The following is a 21,302-nucleotide window of genomic DNA, read 5'->3' as shown; positions in this document are numbered from 1 at the left end:
GTTTGGATGGGACCATGCAAATATGAATAGAGGGATTGGTCAGGTCTCATTACCATGTCCTGGCTATAAGGATGCGTCATCTTTGAAGCAGTGGGAGAGGAGGGAGAAACCCTGAAGTCCTTGGGAGAGCATGTTCAAGATCTCTATCTGACAAAACGGTGCATAAGCAAATGTGAAGAAGGCAGATGGTGCCTGGCTAGCAAAAGACATAGCATCTAGGGTCTTAAAAGTTTGAGGATAAACAAGCAGCCATCTAGCTGAGAAGCAACAAAGCCCATATGGAAGAAGCACACCAGCCTGTGTGATTATGAAGTGTTGATGGGATCAGGTATTGCAGGCATCTAAGACCCAGAACAAAATCATACTAACGTGAATGGGGATGGGAGCATGGAGTGGAGACCCAAAGCCCATCTGTAGACAATTGGACATCCCTTTACAGAATGGTCACAAGGAATAGACAAGCCAGTCAGGGTGCAATATAGCCCCGATGAAACGTACAACATTCCCCTAGTTCTTTAATGCTTCTTCCCTACCATTATTACAACCTCAATTCTACCTTACAAATCTGACTAGACCTCGAGCATGTACACTGGTGCAGAAAAGAGCTCCGAAACACAGGGAATTCAGAACAGATAAACCCCTCAGGACCAATAATGAGACTAGAGATACCAGGAGGGGAAGGGGAAGGTGGGGGGAGAGAGGGGGACTCCATCACAAAGATTGACATATAACAACAGAAAACTGGGTGAAGGGAGACAGTGAACAATGTAAGATATGAAAATAATAATTTATAAATTATCCAGGGTTCATGAGGGAGGAAGGGTGGGGGAGGGAGGGATAAAATGAGAAGCTGATCCCAAGGGCTCAAGTAGAAAGACAATGCTTTAAAAATGATGATGGCAACAGATGTACAAATGTGCCTGACACAATGGATGGATGGATGGATTGTGATAAGAGCTGTAAGAGCCCCCAGTAAAAGTATTTAATTAAAAAAACCAAAAAGATCTCTGTTTGAAACTACTGAGGCTGCAGAGACCAGCTGTATCAGAGACGCTGGCACAGTCAGAGAAGCAGCGTGGAGACGATGGGCACCTTCTCATCTGGCCCAAGTCTGTGGATCTGTAGCACAGAGTGACAGGCACACTGGCTCCCGGGCCCACAGAGGCACAGGTCAAGGGAGAGACCACACAGCTGAGAGGCTGAGAACCAGAGACTTGGCTGCTGACTGAGGATACCTATAGACTGTATCCTTACTGTTTGCCAATGGAGGCTTATGATAACCTATTCACGTCCCAAAGAACCTCCTAACTGTGAAGATTGCCTGTGAGCTCTGTGTGGCCATGGCGATGCATGGGCGAACCCAGCAGAGATACTGTGTGGGAAGATGATTGGTGTCAGCATAGGTCATGGAGGGTGGACCGTGGAGGCAGGTCTGGGCCCTCCTCCTGGCAATAGGGAAGCCGGAGGAGGTCAGACACGCCCACCTCCATTGCTGCTTTTCACACCAGCTTCATCTTCTTTTCTTTGATTTCCAAACATGCTGGGTCAGCCCCTAGATTCTTCAATCCCAAAGCCAGGAAGTTTTGAGGTTATTCTAGCGAACAAGAATCATTTGCCCTTAAAAGGTGGATACAGGTCACAAAGCCTCTTACTGTAACGTTGGCTTTTAAGCCCCATCACAGAAGAGTGTGAATTTAGGTTGCCAGCTCCCCTCTGGGAGCTAGGGTATATTTTAAGCCCTGGAGCAAGCTAATGATTGTGTAAAACATGCTGCTCCCTGGGTCAGGAGGGATCCCTTGGGGGCTGGGGGCTCTTCCTCTCCTCTGGCATAATACCGACCTTGTGGGCCCTCCAACCTGGAACAGAAGGTCCAGCAGGCAGGCCCTCGGCATCGCACCAGAAGCCCGTCATCAAAACTGCCCTTTCCAACAGTGACGCTGCCATGGAGAGGCGAGGAAGGAGCAGCCGGCGTGACTCACCTCTCCCCACACAGCCTTCTCCCACACTGCACCGCCCTCCTTGTAGCTGAGTTCAGGGTGACCTTTACTGAGAGCTCCTTTAAGCGCAGCTGTCTCCAGAGGGCCCTGAAGTTCCTGAGGAGGAGAAGTTGCCCCTCCTTCCTGCCCACAATCCCCCAAAGGGCCACTCTGGGAAGGGGTGACCACACTGTCTTCAGCCTTGACTCCCAGTCTGACCCTGTGATTGGAGCCCCTAGGGAACCCTGCCAGCGGCGTATGGGGGTGAGTGGGGGACGGCATGTGGCAAGGCCCCGTTAGGCACTCTGTGCCTCCGCTGCACCAGGGACAGCAGCTGGCTTCACGTCAGCACCTGCGCTCTGCAACTCTGGCTGTTTGCTACCTGTAGGGAGAAACCGAGTTCACACACGGCTCTAAATGACCGCTCCTTCCTGCCCTGGTGATTCTTAGCCCTCCCAATCTGCTCAGGGGCTCAAGCAATCCCTCAACGGACATCCCTCCAGTGCTTCGGAGAACCCCGAGGGGTGGGACCGCACCATAGGCTGGTCCTTGTCTTTGTGAGCTCCTGGGCTCCTGTTGTAGGCAGACACCAACCAAATGATTGCAAGTCCTGAATGCCCCAAAGCGAGCCATTCACAGTGTTGGGGTGGGAGGGACGGAAAGGGGAGGCTGATCTCACGTGGGGGAGGAGTCTGAGGTCTGCCCTTGAAGGTCAAGGGGAAGGTGGAGCCAGGCCAGAGGGAGAGTTGGGGAAGGAGAAGCGCATGCTAAGAAGGAACAGTGTTGGTGTCTAGTGAAGAGCCCTGCGGCACACGTGACGGGCCTTCAAAAGGTTAGTGGTTCCCCGTGGGCTGCAGACCCGGGAACCGGCTCCCATAAAGATAACGGCCCTTGGATCAGCTCCTCTCCCCCGACCTCATGGCCCCTTGGTAGATTATAGATTGTTACTATTTTCATTCTCACACCGACTGCTGTCTCCCTTCCCCTCTGGTCTGTCCTTCTTCCCCCTGCAGGTGGGGGTGGGGTGGGGGGTGATGTATGGCTATGTGTCGTTCATTGTGATCAGTACTCTTCCCTCCCCTCTTCTTCCCCCTATCGCTTTTGGTCTCGCTACTCCTGTTCCTGGGTTCGTGTCTCATGAGCTTTATCTCTTGCCTCTACCGATGCACATGGTCCCCTCCAGTCCAGAGTGGGAAGCAGCAGTGGGGTCATGTAAATGTCTAGAAATGAACAATGGCAACATATGAATATATAATATGTCAGATACACCTGATGTATGGATTGTAACAAGATTTGTCAGAACCCCTGATAAAATCATCTTTTAAAAAAAAGCAATGTGAAAGTTAAAAATAATAAAATATAAATTAATAGATATTACACACACACACACACACACAGAGACTATGGCCAAGAAAGCCCTACATGGCAGTTGCAGTCTATCACAGGGGTCACTATGAGTCTGAATAAACTCAATGCCACTGAACAGCAACCACCAAGAGCAAAGGGGAGGTCATCGATCAAGGAATCCGGGAAGAAAGGCAGGGCCCACCTTGCAGAAAGCCTCGTGGGACAGGCAGGACGTTGGGCTATATATTCAAAGGGCATTGAGAAACCAAGGAGCGTTGGGCCAGGATCAAATTCCTCGTCTGCTGGTCCCGGGCGGCCAGTGGAGAGTGGCCTCCACAAACGGCCAGCCCTTCTGTTCTTCATTGGGCAGCCTCTTTGGCCCCTTAACTGGATCATCAAATGTCTACAGCACCCTGGTCTTTTGAGGCCCCTAGAATTATTTTCCACTGCAGGGCAGGTAGCCATGGTTACACTGGGAAAGGCGAGTTGGCTGCTCACCTGCAATGGAATGATGTTGAGTGCAAACCAGGCACCTGCGTGTGGCTCTTTGTGCATGTGAGGGGATAAATGATGCACCTGGAAGGGGTGCCCAGAGGTCTGAGTCCCTGGCAGGAGATCAACTCGGTGGGCCAGAGGATGAGAGAGGTCCCTGCAGTTGTTGTTGGGTACCATCAGGTCAGTTCTGGCTCAGAGCAGCTGCAAGTCCGACAGCATGAGGCACTGCCCTGAGCCCTCCTCACTGGGGTTCCCAGGCCTGAGCCCCTTGGTCCCGCCACTGTGTCAGTCCAGCCCATCAGGAAAGGAAGTCTCGCCTCCTTGCCTCTAAGGAGCGTTCTGGTTGTACTTCGTCCGAGACAGACTTGTTGGTTCTTTGGGCAGCCCAAGGTACTTTCAACATTGCCCGCCAGCACCATACTTCAAACGCACCCACTCTTCTCCAGCCTTCCCTAGTTCCCGTCTAACTTTCTCATGCATAGGAAGCGATTGAACAATACCTTGGCTTGGATCAGGTATTGACCCAATCCTTTAGTCTTCAAAGTAACATCCTTGCTTTTCAACACTTCAAAGACATCTTGTGCACCAGGTTTACCCAATGCAATGAGTCCTTTGATCTCTTGACTGCTGCTTCCTTGAGCATTGGGGTGGATCTAAGTAAGATGAAACCCTTGACAACTTCCAACTTTTCTCCATTTATTGTGATGTTGCCTGTTGGTCCGGTTGTGAGGAGTTTGGTCTTCTTTACATTGAGTTATACTCCATACTGAAGGCTGCCATCCTTGCTCTTCACCCACAAGGGGTTCAAGTCCCTCTCACTTTTAGGAAACAAGGGAATGCCCTGAGTGCTTAATTCAGGGTGGAGAACATCTGGTCTACAGGCCTCCTAAGGCCTAGGAAATCATGGTTCCAGCTCAAATCACACACTTCACCATATAGAAACAGTTATAGCCATCGCATAAGGGATGAGTTCATTAATATTTGACCAGTAGGACCTGTAAATGATGTTATAAATATCCAAATGGCCCTCAACAGAAAAAAGGTTCATCCCCACCCCTGGTTTAATTAAACACACCTGTCTTCTCACTGGCTACTCTCCCGTGTGACCTGCTGGATTCTTAAGGCAAATGACTTGGAGTCTAAAGTTTCCCAAACCTCTGTTTCACTGGAGGAGTAAGATGTCTGAGCTGTGGATTGTCTTTGAGACCCCAAACAGAAAGCCGTCTGTATAGTTTGACGGCACCCTCTCTCGATGGGACTGACCACGCCTGGTTTCAGTTCCCTAAGTAACCCCCAGGTTCCTGTGAACAACTCTTACTGCTTCCATTCATACTTGCTCTTGGGATGGCTTAATGACTGTCACCACTGGGCTGTTGTACAGGCAGCTGGACAGCTCATCACTTAACTTATAAATGATCGACAATACAGACTTGTCCTTGTCAACAAGTCAATCGATAGATCAGCACGGTCATCGCATGTCATTGCTTTTGATTTGTTTGGGGGAGAGTATTTTTGATGATTAACTGTGATGTAAAACTAAAAAATGAATAACCAAGTGGTCTTTTGTGTGCCTAAAAATATTATTAATGGATCAGCCAGACTCTGCCAGGCTGCGGTTGCTGGTTGCTGTTGAGTGGCTTGAAGTCAGGGCCATACTGGGGGTGCAGAGCAGAGCTGCTCCTTAGGACTGTCAAGGCCTCGACCTTTCAGAAGCTCTGTCTCTCTCAGGACCCCGGGGTGATCTCCAACTGCCAGTCTTTCTGTTAATAATCAAGTGCTTAACCCTTTGTGTCACCTATGTTCTTCATAGCTCTATTTTTCTTTCTTTTTAAAAAAATCATTTTATTGGAGGCTTGTACAACTCTTATCACAATCCATACATTCATCCATTGTATCAAGCACATTTGTACATTTGTTGCCATCATCATTCTCAAAACATTTGCTTTCTACTTAAGCCCTTGGTATCAGCTCATTTTTTCCCTTCCTTCCCTCACAAACCCTTGATAATTTGTAAATTATTATTATTTTTCCATGTCTTATATGTCTTACACTGTTCAATGTCTCCCTTCACCCACTTCTCTGTCATCCATCCCCCAAGCAGAGGGTTATAGGTAGATCATTGTGATTGATTCCCCCTTTCTACCCCACCTTCTCCTTCCTCTCCTGGTATCGCTACTCTCATTATTGGTCCTGAGGGGGTTATCTGTTCTGGATTCCCTGTGTTTCCAGTTCTTATCTGTACCTGTGTACATGCTCTGGTCTAGCCTGATTTATAAGGTAGAATTGGGATCGTGATAATATGGGGGGCATTAAAGAACTAGAGGAAAGTTGTATGTTTCATCGGTGCTACACTGCACCCTGACTGGCTTGTCTCCTCCCTGTGTCCAGTTACCTACAGACGGGCTTTGGGTCTTCACTCCACACTCCCCTCATTCACAGTGAAATGATTTTTTGTTCTTTGATGCCTGATCCTATTAACACCTTGTGATCACACAGGCTGGTGTGCTTCCTCCATGTGGACTTTGTTGCTTCTCAGCTAGATGGCTGCTTGTTTACCTTCAAGCCTTTAAGACCCAAGATGCTATATCTTTTGATAGCCGGGCACCATCAGCTTTCTTCACCACCTTTGTTTATGCACCCACTTTGTCTTCAGCGATTGTGTCAGGAATGTGAGCACCACGGAATGCCAGTTTAAGAGAACAAAGTGTTTTAACATCGAGGGAGTACTTTCATAGCTCCATTTTTCAAAGAGTAATATTTTATATGTTTCCAGTGAAGGCGTACATAGAAAACTAGGTTCCCATTGAACAATCTCTACACAAATTGGTCAGTAATATTGGTTACATTTTTTTCCCACAAGGAACACTTTCATATCTGTTCCAGTCATTTTGTTTTTAGCTATCCTAGTTTCTCTGGTCCCTTCCTTCCTTATCTTTTCCATAGAGTAATTGTTGATCTTTGTTCTTATAATCCTTTTTTGAAAGAAGCACAATATTCATGGGTGATTCTATTTCAAATCTGTTATTTAATCATTCAAGGTGTGCAATGCAGTAAATTACTTAATGTCTCTTTAGCCATAGCCTTCATTACGCCCATCAAAGACTTTCATTTTCCTGATGGGGCTGGGGAAGAAGGTGGAGAAAGGTACTTATATGATTCAGCTGTGAATATTACCAAGGTTATTTGTGATCAGCATCCTGCTGGGTATAAAATGAGCCTTCACAGAAATAGGAAGTGGGGCATCTCACTACTAGCAAGAGAGAAGAACCTGGCATAGAGCATGTATTTTGGACCCTGAAATCCCTGAACACTGAACCACCTTGAACTAGGAATCAACTTTGATACCAGAGAGTGGCAGAGGAGCAGCAAGAGCAGAACCAGGAGCCAGAGCTTGGGCCTAGCAGTGGACTGAAGCAAGAGGCTAGCTCATGGAGTCAGGTGTTTCTGAGAACTTCATGTGTTGAGGCTTACAGCAGAGTAGCTTGCCCTTTGGACATATATTGGCAGCCCTAAAAGAGCTTTGCCTGAGCAGAACAGAGAACAGGTCAAGAGCCTGAGAACCAGAGAGAGACCTGCCTGTGAGCATGGCACAAGGAACTTATGCTGGCTAAACAATCGTATCCCTGAACATTTTCTCACCTGAATTGTAACCTGTGCATTTCACTAAGAAAATCCATCATTGTGAGTAGCATGTCAGTTGTGTGTGACCACTGCAGTGAATTTTCAATCCCAGCTGCGAAACAGAGTGCCTTGGGAGGGATTGTTGGAGGGTGGTAGCGTGTCTGACCTTAGCCTCAGAGGAATCAGTGCGGGCAGCTGGAGCCAAGGGTGGTGATTTTCCTTAAGAAGGTACAGAAGGTCAGGTGCTACCCTCTTATGTCACTCTTTTCTGCAAGGTGTGACAAGCACCTCAGGTAGAGTCTTTGGGAGTGCTGTAGTCTCCAGGGTTCAGTCAACCTGAACTTCCTAAAAAGTTTACATTCGGTTCCACAATTACCCCTTCCACGCCCTTTCTATCAGGATTCATTTGTGGCACCTCTGACGAGCATTGGCAGCCAGGTACCATAGCTTAGTTAAAAAAACCAAAAACCCAAACTTTGTTTTACAAGCCCTACATGAGGAATAAAGAAATGTTCTAACAAGGTCCCCTTGGCCACCTCCTGATTCTAGTCCCTTGCCTTCTCCCCAGAGGTCCCCATCACTGCCAGCTTATTGGCTTTCCCTCAGATCCATAATCTATTTATATCATTGCGTGTATCCTGTACAAAGTCACGTAGCATAGTACTTATGTGCACGTAAAACTTGCCTTTAGTTGATATTTTCCCTCAATTTTCCTTACCCACTCCTTATATATCATACTTCTAACTGTATAAATCCGTTTCAGATTTGTCAGTGGCTATACAGAACCCCATAGTCCAGGTAAACCACAATTTACATAGCAGTCACCCACTGGTGACAAGCAGAACATCCTCCGCTGGCCTCCGTGCATACGAAAGAGACTTCCTACGGCTGACACAGCGGGCCGAGACTGCTGAGGCATCACGGTGTGCGCATTTAAACCCAAGTAGGCTTTCACCGGGTACCCTCCAAAAGAGTTCTAGCACTCCTACCAGGAATCTGTGTGAGAAGCATTAGCAGATACCTTGCCAACATTTAATGTCATCAGATTTCTTGCCAATCTGGAGGGTAGAAGGGATGTGCTGGTTTGATTTGTGTGACTGACAGCTTGGTGCAGGAGCCCGGATGAGCTGCCAGGTGTGTACTGGATCGCTAACCAGAAGGTCTGAAGTTCAAACCCAGCAGTTGCTCCGCAGGAGAAAGGAGGAGAGATTTGTTCCCTTAGTGATTTACAGCCTCAGAAACCCTATAAAGCAGCAGTTCTCAACCTGTGGGTCGTGACCCTTTGGGAGGGGGGGGGAGTCAAACGACCCCTTTGCAGGGGTCGCCCAATTCATAAGAGTAGCAAAAAGACAATAATGAAGTAGCAACGAAAATAATTTTATGGTTGGGGGTCATCACAACATGAGGAACTGTATGAAAGGGTCGCGCCATTAGGAAGGTTGAGAACCACTGCTGTAAAGGGTCACCGTACTTCAGAATCAACTCACTGGCAGTGGGGTTTTGGAATAACTTGATGGGACCACCCATGTTTTAGTAGTTCTTAAATTTAAGTCACAGTTTCCATGAAAATGCAAGCATTGGGGAGGCTTCAATGGGACCGTGCTTATTATCCTGTATAAACCGTGCGTTCCTAGGGACAGTCATGCTTGGCCCACAGTAAAGGGTCAGTGGGAAAAAGGAAGACCATCATCAAGATGGATTGACCCCAGTGGTTACAACCGGGGGCTTGGGGCCGGAGCAGGGGGAGGTTGGTTCTGTTGCACATAGAGCCATTAGAAGTCAGGATGGGCTCGGCCCTACTAGTTAGTTCTCTGTAGAAACCAGGGGTCTCCATGGAAGATAGAGGCTTTGGTGATTTTAAAAGTTCAAAAAATAAACCTAGTCAACTGACCTATTTTTCCTAATTCTGATTAAAGTCTCTTAATTTGAATAGAGCCAACTGGCCTTCTTAGCGCTGTCGGTTGCAGCCACGTGGACTCTGTCCCAGAGCGAGCACGACTGTGCCATGCCGAGTGTCTATCACTGGTTTTGCTGTAGATTGCCATCTCTCTCTTTCAAGAGGCCTCTGGGAGACTTGCAGTGCCAACCTCTCAGCTAGTGCCCAAGTGAATTAACAACATGCGCCATCTGGGGACCTCTGCCATGTCGTGGGCACCAAATATTTCTCAAATGGTTGCTCTAGAAGACAGATTGTAAAGGTAAGTAATCTACGGTGTGGAAGAAGAAGCCAACTGCGAACACTCCGTAGAGAAGGGAAAATAATGAAAGACTGTTTAATCTCATTTCTCCCGCTAAACTTTGTTGATGGGCCTATGCATTGAGAAAGGTCTGGGGACTGTAGTCAAAATGTTGAACTCTTAGTCCTGGATGGTTCAATTATGGGCAATGTTATTTTACCAAAAAAAGTTTTTTTTTTACCACTGTCGTCTGGTTCCAACATTGAACATCTACTTCTTGTATAATCATAACAAACATTAGTTTAAAACATGGAACTCAGGGTACACACCTTCACAGCTTAAGAGAACTAGTCAAAGAGGACTAGGCATTAAAGACAAAGAGGGAAGAACACCAGAGGCATGGTTTCAACAGTTTAGGAAGAAAAAGCTCCAGGAAAGTATGGAGGCCTTGCTATGGTCATAGCAAGAAATGAAGTGCAGTTCATGGGAACGCGGAATTTATATTGCAGAATGGAAACTCGCCCGAGTTAATTCCGACTCTCGGCAACCCTACATTAGTACTGCCCCTGTGAGGTCCCGAGACTAAATCTTCGGGGGAGTAGAAGGTCTCATCCTTCTCTCGTGGAGCGGCTGGTGGGTTTGAACCACCGACTTTGCCCAACGCATTACCCACGACACCACCAGGGCTCCGTAGTATGAGGACAGTTCCAGTGAGTTAACACAGATAAGGCAAGAAGTAGTGGAGCCCTCAACAGGACAGATGGACACAGTGGCTTCACCAATGGGCTCAGGCATAGGATCGATTGGGAGGATGGCACGGAGCCGTGTCCCGTTTCCTTCTGTCTTGCAGACGGTAGCTAGGGGTCAGAACTGACAGGGTGGCCCCTAACAAGGCAAGAAGCACCACCTGAAGAACCTGTTCGTGATGGTCTCTGAGCAAGACTAGACGCCTCAAAAGGAGGCACGGCAGAGAGGACCAGGGACAGAGAGGAAAGGGTCAGTGAGCCAGCAGAGGGGACTGGCCCATTCCAAGGATATGCAGGGAGGAAATAGAGCATTTGAGAACGCCTCCCTGCTGCTGACTCCCAGCGCGTTGGCTCGCTCTTTGGCTCCTGGGTCAATCTTTGGGGAAGCGAGATAGAGAACAACAACAAAGACAGATTTCACCAAGGACAGACAGGGAGCTCTGTGCGCGCGCCTGCCTGCTGTTCTCTGGGCTACAGCTGTCGCTCTCAGCAGGCACCTCCCTTGCATGCTGTGGGGCACCGGGCAGAAGCGCTTTCCATCACTTGTCCACCAGGGCTCAGGGCGAATGTGGCAGCCAGTGGGTCATCTCAGGGAACAACCAACTGCCTTCCAATGCCACTCTGGTCAGAGCACGCGGTCTTAAGCCAGGGCTCAGGTGGTTCTAAAGGGTTGTACAAAGGGGCTTCAAGCAGGTTGTGGAAATTTTCCACTGTCTCTTAGTGTTTGTTACTTTTTGAAGCCCTGTTGAAGTCTCCCTGACCTTTGCCATCCAAGCTGCAATGTGCTCTGTTTCCTTTAGTCAATATAACATCCCAATATGCTGCTTACGTGGTTTAATGACACCCTTATTTGGGATATACTTCACATACCATACAATTCACTCATTTAAAGTGTAAATGCAATGCTTTTTAGTGTATTCATAGTGTTGTGCCCTGCTGCCACCGTTGTGATACATGTTCACTGCCCACAACAACCCCATTCACAGTCACTCCTCATTTCCTTCCCCGCCAGCCTCCAGGCGCCCACTTTTAGGCAACCGGGCACCTCCTTTCTTTCCCTGTATGGTGGACTATTTCTGGTCATGTCCTGTCAATGGAATCACGCAATAGGTGGCCTTTTGTGAATGGCTCCTTAGAGTAGTGTTTCTGAGGTTCATTTATGCTGTAACACGTGTCAGCATTTAATTTCTTTTTAATGCCAAATCCGTTGCATGAATATCAGCCGATGAATGTTTGAGTTAACGCTCAGGAACAGTCATGAGAGTAGCGATATCATGAGGGTCGGGGGATGATTAGGGGTCGGATGATGGGGGAAGAAAGGGGAACCCACTACAGGTTGGATATATAGCCCCCCACCCCCAAGGGGGAACAAATAACAGTAAACGTGGTAAAGGGAGATGGGGGCAGTGTAAGACATGAAATAACAATAATATATAATTGATCGAGGATTCACGAGAGAGGGAGGGGAAAAAAGAGGAGCTGCTACCAAGAGCACCAGTAGAAAGAAAATGTTTTGGAAATGTTGATGGCAACATATGGACAAGTGTGCTTCATACCACTAAATGATAGATATAAGATTTGTAAGAGCCCCCCCAATAAAATGATTAATAAAATGATAACCTCTTTGAGGATTATGACTAGTGCTATGAATATTCATGTACACATTTTTCTCTGGATATAGGTTTTCATTTCTCTTGGGCATGTCCCAGGCAGTGTCTCCTTCTTTATACATAGATAGTCGCTATGAGTCACAGCCTACTCGATAGCATCTAACAACCAATGGACTTAGCAGTGGAATTTATGGGTCAGGTGGTAACACTACAATTCACGCTTTGAGCAATCGACTCTTCAAAAGCTGCGGCGCTCTTTGACATTCCCACAGCTGTATGCGGAGGTTCTCATTCCTCCAAGTGCATGCTAACGCTTGTTGTTTGCCTTTCTTGGATAACCATCTGGGTGTGCCGCAATATTTCATTAGGGTTTTGATATGCATTTTGCTCTTAGCCAGTGACACTGAGCTTTTTTTTTTTCCATGGGTTTGTTGGCCATTTGCTTTATCTTCTTCAGAGAACTGTCTTTTCAGATCTTTGGCCCACTTTTCAGTTGCATGGTTTGCCTTTATTATTGAGCTGTAAAGTGAGTGCTCATCAGATGTGCAGAAACTCCCCCCTATTTGGTGGCTTGTCTTCACTTTCTTGAAGGCAACCTTGGAGTAGAATAGTTGTCACTCTTGTTGCTTGTGAGTCTGGGACCATTTCTAAGATACATTGCCTAATCCACAACCATGAGAATTTCCATCTGTGGTTTCTCCTAAGTTTTTTTGTTTTAGCTCTTATACTTAGGTCTTTGACCCATTTTGAGTAGCAACTTTAATAGGTTGCTTATGTGAGGTGTGGGCCCGACTTGGTTCTTTTGCATGTAGAGATCCAGTTATTACAGGGCCATTTATTGGGGGGAAAAGAAAAAAAACACTATTTTACTCTCACTGAGTTGTCTTGAAATATTTGTTGAAAATAAATCGGTTAACTAGAAATGTCAGGGTTAACTGGAGAAATGAGAGAGCATTACTTTTTTTTTTTTTTAGAAACGTCTTACATTAACCATGCCAAAAGTTACACATCAATTTCTTGTACATAGAAGCTACCCACCAACTACTCATCAGCTTGAAGAAGTAAATGACAGCCATCTTCCCATTCTAAATCACGCCGACATTGAGGAGACAGATTTGTGCCTAAGCATTTGCCATGAATTTACATCTCACTTCAGACAAAATGATCACTGACCATGTCTTCAGGGTCCGAATTCAGACAGCGTTTGAGACAGTTTCGTCTGATAGGATTTTAGAGTCTTCTTCCAAAACTAACATCTTACACAAGGCTTTTCTGTGCTCCTAAGGAATGGCTTCTAGGTGATTTCTGGTGACTTTAAACAGACTCTCCTTGGTGGTTAACTTCACTGAGGCGGGCCAGCTGCTCTGGGTACGAGGAGACTGTACCCTGGACTGCCCTCCACAGGGCTGCAGAGCCAATGGATTCGTTCGCTCCTGCCCACCCACCAAGGCCCGTTTCCAAAATTGCAAGCAGCCTTGGCAAGAAGCTGTTGGACCAGCAAGCATTGGCCACAGCTGTTTCCCATCTTTTGCCCAAGTCAGTGATTTGGTGTCTCGTGGATGGAATGAAAATTTTGTGAAGGGTCTCAGCAAAGACATGCCTCGAGGCACCCAAATGCTTCTGCATTTATGGCTACTGAGTTCACATGGAAACAATCTATAGATGGGCTTCTTGCATGCAGCTCTTGCGATTAGCCCGCGCATCTATTTCTGTGGGAACCTCAAAGTACTGTCTTTAGACTCCTGTCTCGGTCATTCAGGGGACCTGTGAAAATCTGTACCCTTGGGTCCCTGCCGAGTTAGTTCTGAGAGCCTGAGCCCAGCATATAAAACTTGCTGCCATCGAGTGGATTCCGACTGCGTGTGACCATGTAAGACGGGACAGCTGTCCCTGTGGGTTTCCGAGGCAGTAACTCTTGACGGGAGTAAAAAGCCTGGTCATTCTCCTGACCTTGAGGCTTGCCTAAACTCATGAGGGAGAAGGATGGGGATCTGCACAAAATTGATTCCTATGAGACGCAGGTCAGCGTACTTCCCCACTCCATTTTCTGCACCGTCTCCGACACCAGTGTCAACAACAAGTACCCACTACACTCTCTGCTTCTCTGCTGGGGTGGACGAATTTGTTGCACACAGGCAAGATCTGGAAGGCCCGGCTGAAGTGGAGAAAACATCCCTGACTTCTTCGATGGCAAGGCAGCTTCCACCCAGTTAGCTCTGTGCTACCAGACCTGTCCGCCACTGGACCTCTCTACTGCTAACTGAGCTCAGGACCAGTGTAGCCCATTGGGCCACCCTGCCGGTGACTTCCCCTTGGCTTTCTGCTTTGCCAACCCAGCTCTCGGCTAACCTCTGCCTCCGCTGCCATCCTTTCAGCGACCCAGCCCGGCTGTAGCTGGCAGTTCTCTCCATTGCAGACCTGCTCCTGGGCCCTAGAAGTCCCTCCAGGTCTCAGAGGACACGCCCTCCCCTCCGCTTGTGTCCCTCGGGAGACCTCTCAAGCTCTCTGCCTCTTGGCCATTTATAGATCCCTGTCATCATAGGAACCATGGTGGCGGAGTGGGTTAGATGTTGGGCACTGATTGTGGGACCTAAGCATCAGACACGTTTGTAACTAATGTAGCTCATGGGCAAGGCCACCTCGGGCTGTAAGCGGAGCAAGTCCAGTGAATGTGCCAGAGACGGATAGACCTTTGATGTTAGGTAGAGTCAAGTCCATTCTCACTTCTACTGCCCCTACGTGACAGTAGAACTGCCCCGTGGGGGTTCTTGGCTGGAGTCTTTATGGAAGAGGATCGCCAAACCTCTCTCCCCAGGGGCTGCTAGGTTGGTCGAAACTGACAATCTCCAGGTCCGCGGTGGAATGCGTGCTCAACTGTCGCGCCCCAGACCCCTTAGGGCCTTGATGTGCTGTCCTACTGAATCCCCCGTGCCCACTTCATGCGGCTGCCGCGACTCCAGCACTCAGAGCCGCCATCGTCCCACGTAGTAGGAGTTTTCATTCTCATGCACTTGGCCAAGGCCCTGGATTGGAGGTTTAGACATCAGAGCACATTTCTGTTCAGCCACCAAGAAATACAGGACTGGACCGGATGAGCGATGTTTACATGGGTTCTAGGCACTCTGAGACCCGGCAAAGAGGCCTGGATGGTGGAGAGGGAAGATGCTGGCAGGAAGGATTAGTCATTGGTACCTCAACCACCCCCTTGTCTCTGAACGGTAGTAGGAGCAGTGATATCACAACGGTCTCACTTGAGGTGGAGGAAGGGGGTTGTCTCAACACAGGGTCCTGTGAGGTGGCAGCCAGGCATACTGCTCCCTTCCTCCTTAAACCTCCTGACACCAGCCCTCCCTCCACAACACTCTACCTTTCTTTGGAGTCTGACAACCCATGACCGTGAATGTGCAGAACTCCAGTTAAGCCTGCTTTTAAGGCAGTAACAATACAACTCGGTCAACAGACGGCAACTTGAGACGAAAAACAAGCATGCAGGCAAAAGGCCCTCTCTGGTGAAGGACAGCTCAGCTCCCCTGAGCACAGACCTCCTGTTCGTCCCCACAGGACAAACTCCTTCGACCCTGCCATCTGTCCCCACAGATTCTGCTGCAGGGCCTCACATTGTCTTCAACGTTTCAGCCCTGGGCTGAGTTACAACCCTTCCAGGAGGTTCGTCCTGCCTACATCTGTTTGAAAAACTTCTGTGGAACCGCGGCAAATACACCAAGATCCTTCATCAATGTCAAGGCATGGTCCTCCCATCAGGCTCACCAACTGACCAGTCCCTCTCTGCAGGTCAGATACCTCTTTGCATACCAGGTTAGAGTCACCTCATTTGGATCGCCCATGGTCCTGCCATTTGCACAGAATATTGACCAGTCACTATGATGTGCCCATTACTCACAGGGCAGCCCAGGGCCAGGTGAAAAATATCCAACTACGTGGCTTCTAGCTTACCCAGTAAATGCCAATCAACAAACGCCATGGGAACCCCTCAGGGATGGAAAACTAGGGCAAAGGTAATTCCTCGGGGTTTAGAGGGGGGAAATCTCTCGTATTTCCAAAGAGCCAAGGCAAAAGGCCACATCAAGGAACTCATCTTACCAAGGCTACCCTGGTCTAAGCTTGGGCTCTGCTGGCTTCAAGGGCAGGCAACCAGAGTGGTGACCCAAAGCCCCAACTCATCAGGGGCTTTGTGCATAGGGGTGAATGCTCCGTGAGTGTAGTCTTGACATTTGTAATCATTTTATCTCAGAAATTAGCTTCGTATGCTAAGGCTGACAGTGGGGCATGTGCTGGAATGTAGAGCTTTGATTCACGCTCTGGACCACTTGAATGGGATTTACTCTCCACGGCCTGCACCTCCCAGTCCCTGACCCCATCCCTGCTGTCCTCCATGAGAGAGAACAACTGGGTTACATTGGTATGGGCAGGTGTGGGAAAGTAAAATTACTTCCTATGGCTCTTCTCTCCATAGTCTTTATAACGGGACGGGGGCATATGAAGGAGGTGTCGAGGATTCTAAGGGATTGGTGGCCTTACCCTTCTGCTGGGTTTAAGAGTGAGTCATCTCAGAAGCAAGAATCCCATGACCATCAAGCAAGAAGAGCCACCAGCAGAGCCCCTACCAGATCCCTGCCTGAAGTGGCAGAGGCACCGAGACCATGAGACCGATCACAGGAGCCATGCTAAGACCACTAGACACAGAGGTGGCCTTCCCAGCCCACAGAATGAGGTAGAAGCCAGCAGGCCATGTGGCTGCGAGGCTGAGGACCAGAGAGAAATATGGCCACACACATAGCTTAGAAGCTATGTGGCTGTGCACATAAGGATTGTCTCCTAATAATGAATTCTGATCCGGACTGGTGGTGGCCTGTTACCTTGCCCGATACACCCTCGCAGTTATAGCTGTCTTCTCTGAGCAGTGTGTGGCCACTGCAGTGGATTACCAAATCCAGAAAAGAAGCGAGCTGGGGAAGGGACAGTTGCCGGACTGGAGGCAAATCTGACTTCTATATCCTAGGATCCATCCTTGGGCAGATGTGGATTCTCCTCTTCTGTGCAGCCAGAGGTCAGGTGTGGCCCCCACATAGTTTCCATCTATGCTCTCCAACCCTTCACAGGCCCTGGTCCCAGGTGTGGCAGAGGGTTAGAGCCAGGTACACTTCGTGCAGTATCTCGGGACAGAACAAACTGGTGGCCATCCTCTCCTCAGGCTGGCAGGGACATGCTGCGTCTGGTGGACAGCTCAGTGACAGTCTTTCTGTCCTCAATCCAGATAAGAGACACAGGACTTAATTGAAAACGGGGACATTTCTATGACACACTGCAGCCAACAGCTAAGGTAGCCCAGGGCAGGAGCAGCCTTCAGTTCCTCCCAGCAAAGCAATTCCACCCTAGATGTACACAGGCCCAGTCCCTGCCTTGGGCTTGGACTGGGGCTTGGGCTTTCATGTCTACCTCATGGTAAATCGTTTTGCAACACTCTGGGAAAGGGCTTTGTTTTCCATAACTTTGATTAGAAGTGAGCACAGGCAAACAATGACACACACATACACACAATTCGTCAATGCACGTACAAATAATACAACATCTCGAGTAAACAAGTGTAAATCCAAGTGTTTAGATACTTTATGGCTCTCAAAATGACAAAAATGGGGAGGGGGTGGGAAGAAAGCCTATTTACTCCGTGTCTGTGAGAGTCTGTCTCATATGAGCCCTCTCCTATACTCTTGGCGGAAGGATAATTAGGTAGTTGGAGAAATACTTAGAAAGGGAAATTTGGCAAAAGGTTGCAAAAGACTTTAAAATGTGTTTATCTTTTGAAATGTCAAAGATATTTTCCCACAGTCTTATTTTCAGTGGTTGTTCATAAAAAGCCAGATGTCAAATTAACTCTTACTTGTCCTCTTTTGAAGCTTTCTTGTTATCATTGACTGTGTATTTGGGGGCGGCGGTGGCAGCAGCAGCAGCAGCAACAGCAGGAGTGGCTATGTGAGGTCCCCAGCCTGTCTTCACGGCTAAGAAACCAGTATCTATTTTGGTGAATGGTGCTTCCCGTCTTCTTGGCAGTTCTGAGAACATAGTACTGCTCCGTGAGCCAAGTCCCTGACAGGCTCCTCCATCCTTTCGGTCTGGGGAGCAGTAGGATGGCTGACGGACATGGGCACTCCTGGCCCCCTTCCCTGTGGGCTTCTGTCTGCTTCTGTAATGCCCTCTGGAGCTGTCCTCGTGTGTATTGGTGTTGTTAGGTGTCATTGAGTCCATTCTGATCCATGGCGACTTGATGAACTACAGAATGAAACACTTCCATGTCCAGTGTCGTCCTGATAAGTGTGCCTGGGGTGGAGTCTGTTGGAGCAGCCATGGTGTCAGTCCATCTCGTTGAGGGCCTTCCTCTTTTTGGCTGCTCCTCTACTAAACATGTGTCCTTCTCCAGGGACCAGTCTCTCCTGAGAACATGTCAAAAGTAGGTAAGACGAAATCTCTCCATCCTTGTCTCTGAGGAGCCCTCTGGCCCAACTTCTTCACAGACTGATTGGTTTGTCCTTTTAGCAGTCCATGGTACTTTCAGTATTCTTCTCCAGAACCACAATTCAAATGCATCAACTTTTCTTCTGTCTTCTGTACTCAATGTCCAACTTTCACATGCCTATGAGGCCTTTGAAAATACCAGGGCTTGGGCGAGGTGCACCTTAGTCCTCAAAGTAACCAACCTCCTTCTGTTCAATACTCTAACTTGTCTTATGCAGCAATTTTACCGAATGCTAATCTTCTTTTGATTCCCTGGACCATTTTTAAAAAACATTTTATTAGGGGCTCATACAACTCTTATCACAATCTATACATATACATACATCAATTGTATAAAGCACATCTGTACATTCTTTGCCTTAATCATTTTCTTTTTTTTCCTTTTCTTTTTTTACATTTTATTAAGGGCTCATACAAATCTTATCACAATCCACACATATACATGCATCAATTGTATAAAGCACATCTGTACATTCTTTGCCCTAATCATCTGAAAGCATTTGCTCTCCACTTAAGCCCTCTGCATCAGCCCTGAACCATTTTAAAACCAGATACTCTACAGTCTCAAGGTTTTGTTCCTCTTGTTGATCTCTTCCACTGCCATTAAGTTGACTCTGCCTCATAGTGACCCTATATTAATATATATTTATTCAAACTTCTATCATCTCATGGGATTTGGCATGAGAGTGGTACTTGTGCACTTAAACATGTTGAGATGGCATTACACAAAGATCTCCCTCTAACCTTTAAGCCAGTCAGTCATCTTGAGGAATTTCTCCCAAGGAAGCACTAAAAAATAAGCAATAGTGGCATACCTTAGAACAATCAACCATTCAAGATCAAAAGGGCAGCATTTGCCAGACACAATTCAAATGGATTAGGAAAGGAGGAGAAATGGAAGCAGGAAACAGAGGGAGGAAGTGGGGGAAGTGATGGTAACATGGAGGGGACTGTGGTGATTGAGAGGAACCAAACCGCGTATGAATTGTTGAATGTGAAGCTGATCATCTGCTCTGTAAGTTTTCCCTCAATTCACAATAAAAGGCTTTTTAAAAAAAGCTTAGTGAATATTTCCACTTTGTCATAATGTTTGGAAAAACCAAGCAAAGACTAAGAAAATATGAGAGACTATTTAATGGTGTAAAAAATATCACTGGCATAGGAAGCAAAATTTCAGGTTATAAAATTAGTTTTTAACTCTCATTTTAGTGCACAAGTGCACACACTTTTTTTCTTTTTTTTATTTATACATAAATATCTTTTTTTTATTTTAACAATTTATTGGGGCTGATACAATTCTTTTCACAGTTCATACATATACATACATCAATTGTATAAAGCATATCTGTACAGTCTTTGCCCTAATCATTTTTTTCTCTTTTCTTCTTTTACATTTTATTAGGGACTCAAACAACTCTTACCACAATCCATACATATACATACATCAATTGTATAAAGCACATCCATACATTCCCTGCCCCAATCATTCTCAAGGCGTTTGCTCTCCACTTAAGCCCCTTGCATCAGGTCCTCTTTTTTTTCCCCCCCTCCCTCCCCATTCCCCCCTCCCTCATATGCCCTTGGTAATTTATACATCGTTATTTTGTCATATCTTGCCCTATCTGGAGTATCCCTTCCCCCCTTCTCTGCTGTCCCTCTCCCAGGGAAGAGGTCACATGTGGATCCTTGTAATCAGTTCCCCCTTTCCAACCCACTCACCCTCCACTCTCCCAGCATCGTTCCTCACACCCTTGGTCCTGAAGGTATCATCCACCCTGGATTCCCTGTACCTCCAACCCTCATATGTACCAGTGTATAGCCTCTGTCCTATCCAGCCCTGCAAGGTAGAATTCGGATCATGGTAGTTGGGGGGAGGAAGCATCCAGGATCTGGGGGAAAGCTGTGTTCTTCATCGATACTACCTCACACCCTAATTAACCCATCTCCTCTCCTAAACCCCTCTATGAGGGGATCTCCAGTGGCCGACACTTGGGCCTTGGGTCTCCACTCTGCACTTCCCCCTTCATTTAATATGATATATATATACATATATACACATACATATATACATATACACATATATACACATACATACACACACATATCTTTTTTTTTTTTTTGCATGATGCCTTATACCTGGTCCCTTGGGCACCTCGTGATCGCACTGGCCGGTGTGCTTCTTCCATGTGGGCTTATTTGCTTCTGAGCTAGATGGCTGCTTGTTCACCTTCAAGCCTTTAAGACCCCAGACACTATCTCTTTTGATAGCCGGGCACCATCAGCTTTCTTCACCACATTTGCTTATGCACCCATTTGTCTTCAGCGATCCTATCATGGAGGTGTGCACACACTTTTAGAGAAATGGGTAGCTCTGGGTGGTGGCCTTTCTGGCAGCTTCCAGTTTTCCCTCCACAATCTTGGGAATGCTTTGCAGCAGCAAGTCCAGTCCTCAGGTGCCAACCTCTTCTTTCCTCCCTAGGTGTGCTGGAAGACGGACTCGCCTCCAGTGCTCTCCCCCGACCTCCGGGCCCAAGTGGAATGGTGAACCCCGAGATGAAGATGAGCTGTGGGACCCAGTGCCCCAACCCTCAGAGTGTCAGCTCAGGTCCTCTGACCCAGCAACAGAATGGCCTGCGGACCACCGAGGTAGGATCCCAGCCACAGAGCCAACTTAAGCCTGGAGAAATGGGGTAAAACTTGGTCAGGGCAATGCTAGGCTGAGGCTGTGTCCTTGGAAGGAGCAGCAATGGGTCACCTGGGTGACTAACATTCTCCAGCCCACCCATGTCAGACTGGTTA

At 47.6% G+C, this 21,302-nt stretch overlaps 1 protein-coding gene across 1 annotated transcript in view; it reads left to right on the top strand.

Annotated features, from left to right (window-relative positions):
- Positions 1–21,302, top strand: part of BAALC (BAALC binder of MAP3K1 and KLF4) — a 73,795-nt gene that overhangs the window by 37,361 nt on the left and 15,132 nt on the right. The window contains exon 2 of the mRNA XM_075549416.1: positions 20,983–21,149. Within this exon, the coding sequence (XP_075405531.1) occupies positions 20,983–21,149 (167 nt within the window). The remainder of the gene's footprint in view (positions 1–20,982; positions 21,150–21,302) is intronic.

This window comes from Tenrec ecaudatus, chromosome 5 (assembly GCF_050624435.1).
Source record: "Tenrec ecaudatus isolate mTenEca1 chromosome 5, mTenEca1.hap1, whole genome shotgun sequence".
NCBI lineage: Eukaryota > Metazoa > Chordata > Mammalia > Afrosoricida > Tenrecidae > Tenrec > Tenrec ecaudatus.
This window is presented reverse-complemented; position numbering and strand designations above follow the sequence as displayed.